General features: G+C 35.9%; 1 protein-coding gene across 5 annotated transcripts in view; it reads left to right on the top strand.

Moving 5' to 3' along the window:
* RMDN1 (regulator of microtubule dynamics 1) overlaps positions 1-13,305 on the top strand; it is a 68,933-nt gene that overhangs the window by 31,429 nt on the left and 24,199 nt on the right. For 4 of the 5 annotated variants that reach the window (XR_014144276.1, XM_081816213.1, XM_081816211.1 and 1 more), the window contains exons 5-7: positions 6,008-6,097; positions 10,227-10,282; positions 11,966-12,053. Coding sequence is in view for 3 of the 5 variants with exons in the window: in XM_081816213.1 (XP_081672339.1) it covers positions 6,008-6,097; positions 10,227-10,282; positions 11,966-12,053 (234 nt within the window). In the remaining 2 variants the exon portion in view is untranslated. Of the gene's footprint in view, positions 1-6,007; positions 6,098-10,226; positions 10,283-11,965; positions 12,217-13,305 lie in introns of all 5 variants that reach the window. The other variant, XR_014144277.1, reaches the window with a different exon arrangement.

Below are 13,305 nucleotides of genomic sequence, written 5' to 3'. Positions count from 1 at the left end.
TGGCTAGGACTTCTAATACTATGTTGAATAGCAGTGGTGATAGTGGACATCCCTGCTGCGTTCCTGACCTTAGGGGGAAAGCTCTCAGTTTTTCCCCATTGAGAATGATATTCGCTGTAGGTTTTTCATAGATGGCTTTTATTTTTTTGTTTATTCTTAAGTCAGTTGGATTGTTCATTGTTTCTAGGAATTTTTTCATGTTTGCTAGGTCACTTAATCTGTTGCTATACAATTGTTGCTACTATTCCCTTATAATCTTTTTTATTCCTAGATTTATTACTGAGGGTAGTAAGTAATATACGTCCTCTTTGAGTCCTGATTTTAGTAATTTTTCTCTTTTTTTCTTTTTATGTTTGGCTAAAGGTTTATAAATTTTGTTGATCCTTTCAGAGAATTAATTTGGTTTTGCTATTCTTCTCCATTTTTCCTATATTTTATTTATTTCCACTCTAATCTTTATTATTCCATTCCTTCTGCTTACTTTGGGTTAGTTTGCTTTTCTTTTCCTAGTTTCTTAAGGTGAAGTTATTGACTGATAACTTTCTTTAAGGTAGCCATTTATAGCCATAAGTTTCCTTCTGAATACAACTTTGCTGAATCCCATAAGTTTTGTTATGTTGTGTTTTGTTCTTAAGGAATTTAAAAAAATTTTTTGTGATTTATTTGACTCATTGGTTATTTAGGAGTGTGGGTTTTTTAAAGATTTATTTATTTGAGAGAGTGAGCGAATGAGTGAGATGGGGAAGGGGCAAAGGGAGAGGGAGAGAGAGAATCTCAAGCAGACTCCCTGCTGAGCGCAGAGCCCGACGTAGAGCTCGATCTCAGGACCACGAGATCATGACCTGAGCCGAAACCGAGAGTCGGACGCTTCAACTGAGCTTCCCTAGGAATGTGTTTTTTAATTTCCTCATAATTGTGAATTACCCAAATTTCCTTCTTTTATTAAAATATTTTCATTTTGCTGTGGTCAGAGAACATACTCTGGTTTCTGTCTTTTAAAATTTGAGACTTTTACAACGTAATATATTGTCTATCCTGGCAAATGTTCCATGTGAACTGAAAAGAATACATAGTCTGCTCTTGTTGGGTAGAGTGTTCTGTAGATGTGTGCTGGGTCTAATTAGTATATAGTATTATTTGAGTCTTCTATTTGCTGATTTTCTAACTAGTCTTAGAAGTTGAGTATTGAAATCCCAACTATTATAGTTGAATTCTCTCTTTATACCTTCAGGTCTCTCTGTCAGTTTTTGCTTTATTTATTCTGGGGCTCTGTTGTTAGGTGTATATTTGTTTACAATTGTTATATGTTCTTGATAATGTTTTTCTTTGTCTCATATAATAATTTTGGTCTTAAAGTCTGTTTTGCCTATTATTAGATCATTATCTAATTCTGATTAATATCTACTACCACTTCAGCTCTCTTGTGAGTACGGTTTGCATGATAAAACTTCCCTCTTTTTCTTTTAAACCTATATATACCTCTGAATCTAATTGTATTGTAGACAGTATATAGTTGAATCATGTGTTTTAATACATTTTGCTAACCTCTGCCCTTTATTTGGAGAGTTTAACCCATTCACATGTAACTGACAATAAGAAGTTCTTTTGCAATTTTGGTTTTTTTAGTTTTTTTTTTTTTTGGTCTTTTGTTTCTCAAGGTCCTCCATTAGTGTCCTTTATTTAGTATTAGGTTTATTTTGTTGTACCGTTTTTTTTTTAGATTTTTTTTAAAGATTTTATTTATTTATTTTGACAGAGAGAGAGACAGCGAGAGAGGGAACACAAGCAGGGGGGGATGGAAGAGGGTGAAGCAGACTTCCCGCCGAGCAGAGAGCCTGATGCGGGGCTCAGTCCCAGGACCCTGGGATCATGACCTGAGCCGAAGGCAGACGCTTAACGACTGAGCCACCCAGGCGCCCCTTGTTGTACCGTTTTAATTCCCTTGTTGTTTCTTGTAGTAAATATTTTGAATTATACTCTTAGTGGTTGTCCTGAGGAAAACCATTAATTAACAAGTTCAGATTGGATGTCAACTTAATTTCAAGAGTATACCAACTTTGCTGTTATGTATCTCTGTTCTCATCCCGATATTCTGACCAAATCAGCTGGCATTTTGATCTTGGACTTCCCAGCCTCCAGAAATTGTAATACATTTTTATTGTTTTAGCTGCCAACCCTAGTATTTTGTTCTAGTAGCACAAGCAGACTAAGACCAATGTCCATGGTACTGATTTGGCTGTTAATGTTATTGAGGACCCTTTACATGACAAGGCACTTTTTTCCTGCTGCTTTCAAGATCATCTCTTTGTTTCTATCTTTGAGTTTGATTTTGCTGTGTCTAGTTTGGATCTCTGAATTGATCTTACTTGGGGTTTGTTTTCATCAAAGTAGAGAAGCCTTTGGCATTTATGTTTTCAAATATTCATTCTACCCCTTTCTCTCCTCTTCTCTCCTCCTGGGACTCCTCTTATGTGTATTTTGGTAGGCCTCTGAGGGGGGTTCATTTTCTTCATTCTTTTTACTTTGTTTCTTATACTGTGTAATATGAATTGACCTATTATCTTCAAGTTAGCTAATTCTTTCTTCTGCGTATTCACATCCACCATTGAGCCCTCATTTCAATGTTGTATACTTTTCAACTCCAAAATACTTCTTTGGTTCCGTTTTGTAATTTCTGTCTTTTGATAATTCTCTATTTGATGTGATACTGTTCTCATAGTATACATAGTATACTTCAGTTTTTTAGACATCATTTCCTTGTTGAACATACATAAAGTCTAGGATGCCCAGAAGTCTAGGACTTCTTCATGCATAGTTTCTGTTGATTTTTTTCCTCCTGTGTGTGGGTTATACTTTCTTAATTTTTGCATGCTTTATAATTTTTTGTTGAAAACTGTTGACTATTATAATGTGGTAAATCTGGAAATCAGATTCCCTCTTTTCCCAGAATTTGTTGTGGCAGCTTTTAGTATTTGTTATTTCTTTCTTTTTTCTTTTTTAAGATTTTATTTTTAAGTAATCTCTGCATCCAATGTGGGGCTCAAACTCAACAACCTTGACATCAAGAGTCACATGCTCTACTGACTGAGCCAGCCAGGCCTCCTCTGTTATTTTTCTTTAGTGGCTTTTCTGAACAAATGATTTCTTTGTCATATATAGCCACTGAAGTCTCTCTTCTGTTAGCTTAGTGGTCAGTTAATGATTGAACAGGTAGTTTATAAAATGTCTGGAACCCAAATGTTTTCCAGTGTTGATCATAGGGCTCTGTGTAGGTATTGGGACATACCTTTAACACTTAGCTGGGCAGTTTTAAACTGTATCTAGCTTTCAATTCCTGTTTATGAAGAGCCTTAAGGTCAGCAGGTGGTAAGCTTAGGGCGATCTCAGATCTTTCCTAAGGATGTGTGTCCTTTTTGGATTTTCAGGGATATTTTGGAGCTTTTTTTTTTCCCCAAAATGCTTTGCTGTTTAATTCAGTAACAAAATAATTCACATTTCACTATGCTTTCAAAGCATGACATTTGAAGTCCATTTTATCTTCCTTTGACATATGCATTGGTAATAAAAAATAAAATGTCATGGTATGGCAGTATGCGTGGCACTCAAAATTCTGTCAGGTTATAACCCTATCAGTGTGATTCACAGGGTTATGGAGCAGCAGTGGGAATCAGTTAAAATACCACATATGATGGGGTGCCTAGGTGGCTCAGTCAGTTAAGCGACTGCCTTCGGCTCAGGTCATGATCCCAGGGTCCTGGGATCGAGCCCCGCATCGGTCTCCCTGCTCAGTGGGGAGCCTGCTTCTCCCTCTCCCTCTGCCTGCCACTCCCCCTGCTTGTGCTCTCTATCTTTCTGACAAATAAATAAATAAAATCTTAAAAAAATATATATATCATATGATCTCTCATCACAATTCACCTCTTCCATGTTGAGCAAAAGCAGTCATAGTCAATGCATAAGTGATGAGCATGACTGTTGTTCTAGTAAAGCATTATTCGTGGGCACTGAAATTTGAATTGAACATAATTTTCATATGTCATGAAATATTCTTTTGGCTTTTCTTTACTGAAGCTTTTCAGAGCCCTTAGGGACATCTCTACCTAACCTTCCTCCCCACCGCCCCCAGGAAGCAGCTTTATCCTTTATCACTAGGGCCTTTTCAGTTTAGGTGAAATATGTACAAGGCCAGTCTTCCAGGGAGCCACCAAACAGATCAGGACAAATAATTAATTATAGTTCTCCATGAATGAGATCTGTTCCATTTGGTACCAGGAATGGTGGGCTGTTTTCACAGCTCCCACTGAGACTGGGAGTATGGGATGGGACTGGAGTAGGATAAAACAGCACAAAGTTCACTGTTCTCATTAGGAATAATCTCTTGCTTTGAATAAGCATTCCCAGGTAACTGCAAGCTTTAGGTTAATTTTGGAGTTCCAAAAAAACATTGATTCTAGTATTTGTTGCTCATTTTTATTTATTGCTTTTATGGAGGAGAGAATTCAGATTTCTTGCCTTTTTCACTTACGTCACTGTCAGTCTGTCTTAATTTTAATCCAATTTGGCTTTCAGTTGGGGTGTTTGGACCATTTACATTTAATGTGATTAATGATATTTTTGGTTTTAAATTTCCTATCTTTCTATTTTCTATTTGTTCAATCTGTTCTCATTTTCTTCTTTTTCTGCCTTCTTTTGTATTGGTCATTTTTTAGATTCCATTTTATTTATTTGAGTGACTGTAATTGTATTATGTTGTTTTAGTGGTTGCTTTAAGTTTTATAGCGTACATCTTTAACTTATAGTCCACATCAAGCGATATATACTTCATGTGTTAATGACTGCTCTTTGTGCTGTTACTGTGATACGTCTTTGACATATGTTAAAAATCTCAGAATACTGCCAGTCTAATCAGGGAAGAAAATGTTTAGGATTCATCCATAAGCTTGTGTTTGCTTTGCATATAGAAGATAGATATATAAGAGAAAAGTGATGTTATCCAGAGTCCTGATATGTGGTAGAAGATCAGAACACCAAATTTGAAACCCTGTGTGACCCCTCTAGTCATTTGGATTTGGGCAACTGGATAACTCTCAGTGGAGATAAGTGCGCATCACCTATAGAGGGTGTGTGTGTGTGTGTGTGTGTGTACCTATGCACGTATGTGCGTTTTAAGGTACACTTTTTAATTTTCAATAAACTCATCAAAATTTTGGTGGAGAGTAGATTTAAACAGAAGTTTGTTTTAGTTAAAATCTTTCTGGTTATAATCATTAAAACCCCACACAAATAAGCTCAAACAAAAACGGGAGGTGTTTTTTTTGTTTGTTTGTTTTTTTTTTATAAGGAACTACTTACTGTCTTTCATAGAACCTAAAGGCAGGGTGCTTTTGGTTCAGGAAAAACTGGCTCGATTGCTCTGATGTTCCATTGTCTTTCCTCTTTGCTGTTACCTGCAAATCTTTTTCTCTACAGACTATTTTTTTCTCATTCTAAGTCTTGTGACTTTCTACAGCACTTGAGTTTATGAAGCTTGGATATTTTTGGATTTAGTCCTTCGGGATGAAACTCAGTCTCAGTTTAGGTGTATTGTCTCAACTATGGCTACAGGGACAAAGTCACAATCGACAAATGTGGCTTATTACTGTAACAGTGCAGATGGGAGAAGAGGCAGCTTGCTGAAAAGAGGATGAGAAATAAAATGATAGTTATTCAGTTTCTAAATTTATACTCATCATAAACACAAATCATTATTTCCCCGTTGTGCTGATAACTTCCTTAGAGACTCTGTTCTTTATCTTGTATTACAGTTTTCTATAAACGTGTCCTTGAATTCTTTAAGGTCCATGTCTACTTTTCTTTGTATATGACAGTATATTTAATACAGTTTTTATGCTAAGTTTTTGTTGAATGAGAATGACTATTGAGGAATAAATACTCAGTTTTACCTTGTATTGAATGGAACCTTAGTAGAGTATTATTATTCTTACATGTTTTTTACTTCTGTTTTTAGTGGTATGCAATCTGTATTAGTGATGTTGGAGATTATGAAGGCATCAAGGCTAAAATTGCAAATGCCTACATTATCAAGGAGCATTTTGAGGTACTGATGAATTTTAAAAGGAATTAGTTTTTTAAATAAATTTCTGTTTCACTTATCTATTGCTGTAGAGCAAACCACCTAAAACTTAGAGGTCTAATGCAGTGACAGCTTATTTCTCAAAATTTTGTGGGTTAACTATGTAGTGGTGCTTCTGATCTGTTTGGTGTAGCTGAAGTCATTCATACTGCTGCCTTCACCTCTGACTTCAGCTAGAACAGAATGTACAAGATGGCCTCTTATATGACGGTTTCTCTCCACTTTTCTTTGCATTATTTAGTAGTCTAGCCCATGCTTCTTTACAGCATGGTAGCTGGCTTCCAGGAATGAACATTCCAAGATAAAATTCCAGTGCGCAAACTTTTATCAAGCTGCTTTCTGTTTTGCATCACACTTGGTAATATCCTGTGGACCTAAACAAGTCATGTAGCCAAGACCAGAGTATGTGGGAGGGAACTTTACAAGGTCCTGAATACCCTGAGGTGTGGTCTGGTGTAAAATCTAACACAATTGACAAACCACTCCCAATAATAATCGTACTATTTACAATTATTATCTCTGTGTATTTTGTGTTTTCATATTTTCCCCTAAAGTTACTTTTTTTCTTTTTTTTAGGATTTTATTTATTTGAAAGAGAGAGAGACACACAGCAAGAGAGGGAACACAAGCAGGGGGGAGTGGAAGAGGGAGAAGCAGGCTCCCCGCTGAGCAGGGAGCCCGATGTGGGGCTCGATCCCAGGACTCTGGGATCGTGACCTGAGCTGAAGGGAGATGCGCTACGACTGAGCCACCCAGGCGCCCCTAAAGTTACTTCTTTTATAGTAAGCTCTTCCTTAGATGCCAGATATTCTCCAGGAGTTTGTATATTTCATGATGTGCCATATACACTACCTCATTGTCCTAAACAAAACTAAACAAAAACTCCCGAAAAACTGCCACTAAAAATTCAGCATATTTATTTCTCTTTTGGTATTGTAGACCATCTCAAAAATACAGAAGAAGAGAATGTAATGGAAACATTCATAGGAAGAATGCTAGATAAACTAATAGCTTTTCTGAATTTTATGATTATAGTCTCAATTCTTATTTTACACAATGGGTAATAGAAGAGAACACTGGACTGGGAGTCAGGAGACCTAGCTTTTATTTTGGCATCAGTAGTGTATACACACACACACACACACGTATACGTGTGTATGCTGCATGTACATATATATTTTTCAATTTAATAATATGCAACATTTTTCACATTTTAAGACCTTTCTTGAAATCAGATTGCATTATATAATCAGTGGTATCTTATAATAGGCAATGCTTTTTTCTTTTCAATGATAGATATAATAATGATGTGTAGTAACTTTCATGGTTATCTTAGATTCTGTGAAATGTCATAATTTGCTCAGTGGCATTAAATAAATCACCAAAGTTATTCTGTACCATAGTATGTAGAAATATATGACAAATATCTTCCAATATAAATCATGAAAAATTACAGAAATATATTAATGGAAACAGAGGTTATAGATTATTTTTTAAAAACCAATGTTTTCGGGCACCTGGGTGGCTCAGTTAGTTAAGCGTCTGCCTTTGGCTCAGGTCATGATCCCAGGGCCCTGGGATCGAGCCCCACATTGGGCTCTCTGCTCAGCAGGGAGTCTGCTTCTCCTTCTGTCTGCTGCTCCCCCTGCTTGTGCTCTCTGTCAAATGAATAAATAAAATCTTTAAAAAAATCGATGTTTTACAGATTTCAAAGTGTGTTAAGTATACATTAAAAATGATATTTAGTATTTACATACTAAAAAGATCATTTGTACTGTTATTCCTAATTCCACTATTATATCTAAAGCCATAAGGAATTACTATTTTTGGATTGTTGTTGTTTTTAAGATTTTAAATAATCTCTACACCCAACATGGGGCTCAAGCATGGTTCACCGACTGAGCCAGCCAGGTGCCCCTATCTTTGGATTGTTTTTGAAAACACTTAAACTAATGGCAAGAATTATAAAAGAAAGGGTTTGCTTGAGAGCAGCCCCTCTCAACCCATTCCATAAGAAAATTAAATTCCCTAAAGTATCCATTGCATGTTATGAATTAACTTCTCTCCCTTGCATCTAGAATGATACTAGCTCTATACCAATCTATACCTTGATAGATTGGAGAAAATAGTTATTCATATAATTTTTTGTAGGGTTTAATTTTCTAGTGGAACTCCAATTAGGAAAGGTTGCTTAGTGTATAAGTTGTGTATACTTTAAAACATATTTTGCTATAAATCATATCACTATTTAATGGAAAAGTAAAAAAAAGTCAGTGCTGATTCTTACTCATATTAATGAAGCAAGATTTCTGCTAAGTCATACTTGGTTATTAGCCTTATTCTAGCTATTACCTCTACTACTGCTAACATTAAATCAGCGTCAGTAATAAATTGGTACTTTTGAAAAGTAAAATTATGCTGGTTATAGAAGATATTACTGTGTTAAATACCTCCTGTTACTTGCTCATTTAATTTTTACCACAACTCTATAATGTAGGTATATTACTCTTACCGATTCTATAAAACAGCAAACTCAGGCATGGCAAGAAGAGAGAACTTGCCAAGGTGAAAACTTGGAGCTGTGATTTGAACCCTGGTAGTCTGGCTTCAGAGTCCATACTGGTAACCAATACAAATATTTTAAAATGTGTATCTCACACATTACTGACTGAAAGTGAAGATGTGGGCTTTCGGAAAAACGTAAGATAGGAGGTCTCAATTTTTTTAAAAGGGTCTTTTATTGGGGCACCTGGGTGGCTCAGATGGTTGGGCGTCTGCCTTCGGCTCAGGTCATGATCCCAGGGTTCTGGGATCGAGTCCCGCATCGGGCTCCCTGCTAGGCGGGGAGCCTGCTTCTCCCTCTGCCTCTGCCTCTCTCTCTCTGACTTTCATGAATAAATAAAAAAAAAACATTTAATAATAAAAAAAAAATTTTAAAGGGTCTTTTATTTTTATTTTTTTTATTTTTTTTTTTTTAAAGATTTTATTTATTTGACAGAGAGAGACACAGCGAGAGAGGGAACACAAGCAGGGGGAGTGGAAGAGGGAGAAGAAGGCTTCCCGCAGAGCAGAGAACCCGATGCGGGGCTCGATCCCAGGACCCTGTGATCATGACCTGAGCCGAAGGCAGACGCTTAACGACTGAGCCACCCAGGCGCCCCAAGGGTCTTTTATTTTTAATAGGATTAACATTCATCTGAGATTTTTCTCAGTGGCTTTCGACAAAATAATGGATAAAAGGAAAAATAGTTGCTTTAAAGTTGTTCTGTAGTTTATGCTTTACATTAATTCACATAGGACTTTCATATAGTAAATAGAAATTAGGGAGACTTTATCAATGTATTTTACATTGTACATATTATTTTACTAATACATTCTGTGAATAAGTATTATTTATTTTTCCTTTGTAAGTATAGATGGTGAAGTTGAATGAAATGTACATACAGGAAGAAACTTTGTAAAAGTATTAAGTACTTTGATCTCCTTTTAGGAAAGAATACTATTTAATCCAGTATTCATATAGAACTTGCCAAAAAGAACCTTCTTATTTAGAAGAAACATTGAGAACTATAGATTACTGTTTTCAAAATTAGATTCATTTACAAATTTCATGTTTTTTCTCATATTGATAAATCCTGTTAGTTGCTGAACTTTATATAAATAGAGTTTAATACAAGTCATTAACAGTGTATTGAAATGAATTTAACCACATTGAAGAATGAAGAGGGGAAAAAAGTTGGTATTACCATAGAACAATTGAAATGCCAGGTTGCCAAAAAAAAAAAAAATTTTTTTTTTTTTTTTAAAGATTTTATTTATTTATTTGACAGAGAGAGACACAGCGAGAGAGGGAACACAAGCAGGGGGAGTGGGAGAGGGAGAAGCAGATCCCGGCTGAGCAGGGAGCCCGATGCGGGGCTCGATCCCAGGACCCTGGGATCATGACCTGAGCTGAAGGCAGACGCCTAACGACTGAGCCACCCAGGCGCCCCACCAAAATGTTTTTTTTAAATCATGACTTTTGTTTTCATCAAACATAGTACTTACTTGTGTTTAGAAAACAAATATGATTGACTTTCTCATTTCTTGTTAGAAAGCAATTGAACTGAACCCAAAAGATGCTACCTCAATTCACCTTATGGGTATTTGGTAAGAACATTTCTTTAAATAAATGTTTCAGTTGTAGTTAGTATGATCTTATTTTGTAGTATATAAAACAAGATGTAAAGTATTTAAAAGTATTTGGCATTCATGAATGTTTAATTATTATATTAACTAGCAGTTGTGATGTAACACTAAATTTGACTGTGATCATGTTAACCATTGTTATTCAGATCATTTAGAAATATATATTAAAATGAAAAAGGCATTAAAACTTTTGCTAGACTTTGAAATTCCCTTTGTTGGGAAAGACTGTTCTTACTTACCAGGCTAAATGAAATTGGATTAATCTAACTATATAGCAATACAGTTCGATGCCGTAAGAGGGTCTTTACATCTTCAAGGTGTCTCAAATGCAGTCTGCTCATATGAGGAATAATATAATCTGACTTTCAGTATCTTTCCACTTGTTTAGTGTATTACATTTTGCTGGTATGAGCATACACTAATGTGTTTAAATGCTTGCTGATTTAAGAGTCTTTTTTTTTTTTTAAAGATTTTATTTATTTTGACAGAGAGAGACACAGCGAGAGAGGGAACACAAGCAGGGGGAGTGGGAGAGGGAGAAGCAGGCTTCCCGCTGAGCAGGGAGCCCGATGCGGGGCTTGATCCCAGGACCCTGGGACCATGACCTGAGCCGAAGGCAGACGCTTAACGACTGAGCCACCCAGGCGCCCCAAGTCTTTTTTTTTTTTTTAAAGATTATTTATTTATTTGAGAGTGAGTGAGAGAGAGCACAAGCAGGGGGAGAAGCAGAGGGAGAGAAGCAGACTCCCTGCTGAGCAGGGAGCCCAATGCGGGGCTCGATCCCAGGACCCCTAGGATCATGACCTGAGCCGAAGGCAGACACTTAACAGACTGAGACACCCAGGCGCCCCTTAAGAGTCTTTCTTGAGACAGGTTTGCTACTATTTTCTTTGGGTGTAGTCTGCAGACCTGAATATTTTATTGTCTTAAAAATAAATGGCGTAGACAGCCCTATATCAGATTCTTACAAAGGAGTTAAATATCCTTCAAGACAAAGGACGATATTAAACTAACAAAATGCTTACTGAGAACTAATGATAATGGAGAGACAGTGCTAGGGAGGAAACACGAATAAGATACAATGGCTACCTCAGGGAGTTCAGACCCTAGTCAAAGATGCAGTACCCCTACCTAGATCGGAAAGTTGTCAAGATCTTTGGATGTTAATCATTTGCCTCATTCTTTTATATAGGCAGACTTAAATTGTTGTTTGCCATTGTTATTTATACATATCATGTTTAGTTCTGTCATTTTTTTAAACTTCTCTGAGTTAGTTTTTCTTACCGGAAAAAATAGGGGTAATGATCCTAACTCATTTAGTTCCTTGTAAGGAGTAGATGAGAGATAATCACTGAGCACCTGGAACAGAGTGAGCACTTAGTGATGAATGATATATACTGTTAATCATTACTAGTATTGTTGCTTACTACTTATATCTAATCACAGGATACATCCTAATTGATGGATCAATATAAATCAGTCTCTAGATAATTCAGTGGGAATATTAACCTGCTGGATATTATGTAAAGTGCAGAGTGTTTCAAGGTACAACAGAAGAAGATACCTTTTATATCTGTTAAGATGCTTAGTTTTCTTTAAGAGAAAAAAAGGTGCAATTGAGATGTATATGTTATTTCTTTATAGGTGTTACACATTTGCTGAAATGCCTTGGTATCAAAGAAGAATTGCTAAAATGCTGTTTGCAACTCCTCCTAGTTCCACCTATGAGGAGGTAGTGTGCTGTCCTTTGTTAAGCTAGTACTGATTTCTTAACGGCAGTGCCATTCTGCGGTGTTCAGATCTGGAGCTTTGGGCAGTGAGGCCTTTGAGCACGTTTCTAACCATCCAGTGCAGCTATCTTATCACAAAGGCTTAATACTTATAATCTATGACTGGTGAGTGGTTTTTTTTTTTAATTTAGGTGAGTGTCTGATGATTCTGGTATATTGTCGGCTATAATAATAGCTCATGCCTAAAATCTGCCATTGTTTTCTGTTTGAAATCTACACCATATAAAAGTCATAAAATAGAATAAGAAATTCAACAACTAATAGCATTAGTTTTACATACGTGTTCTACACACTAACAGTTACTTACCTGGAAAATCATGTATTTGTATAGATAAAGGAAGAATAATTATAACTTTTTTAGAAAGTGGGGTTGAAAGGCTTATACTCTTATATTTTCAAGGCCTTTTGCTTCCTTGTTGAAAATAAAATTTGGAAGGGATTTCTGGGCAAACATTTTGAGTAACTTACACCACTAAAATTTTCAGAGTAAGGAAATAAGGCCGTTGAAGAAGCTTTCCTAGTACCTGTGTCATGACAAGGAGCTATTTTTTTCCTTCTGGCAGGCTATGGTGTAGAATTTGATACAAAAATATTTAGCTGAATAATCAGAACACTGTTGGGAAATATATATTGTTATTAAAAGAATGTATTTTAAGGAAAAAAGATACAGTCAGTCAGCTCTACTATAACAAATTAGTTATGATTCTAGGAAATCAGACATTATAAAAACAGTTTAAATGGGACAAAAAAGAACTAAGAGTTTCAGACTCACAATAACATTTTATGTTGGAATTTCAATAATAAAGGACTTTTAAAAAATTTATTGGTACAACCTATGTATCACTGAGTAAATTTAGCTTTTGATTTTATCAAGTTTTTATGGGTAGTGACTTATGACTTAAGAAGAGAAGGATCAAAATAGCTGAGTTGCATGTGATAATGTTCTTTCCTTTCTGCACTTGATGCTGGTTTGGTACAAGTTCTAAACAGCAATCAAGTTATTACTAGAAGTGGTCCATACACTGTAATCTGTGCTCTGATGATTTAGTAATGTTCAATTTTGCTGTGTTAACTTACATTGTTGATGAATTGACCTTTAAGATGTTTTAATTTACTTCCTGACTTTTGAGGAAATGTTTTTTTAATATTGATTCTGTTATAACCCTTTTCATTATGTTTGGGCTCTTTGTGTTT

The sequence above is a fragment of the Leptonychotes weddellii genome, chromosome 4, assembly GCF_054177405.1.
Source record: "Leptonychotes weddellii isolate Sample4059 chromosome 4, ASM5417740v2, whole genome shotgun sequence".
Classification (NCBI taxonomy): domain Eukaryota; kingdom Metazoa; phylum Chordata; class Mammalia; order Carnivora; family Phocidae; genus Leptonychotes; species Leptonychotes weddellii.
The sequence above is the reverse complement of the archived record's forward strand: the minus strand, read 5'-3'. Positions and strand labels throughout refer to the sequence as shown.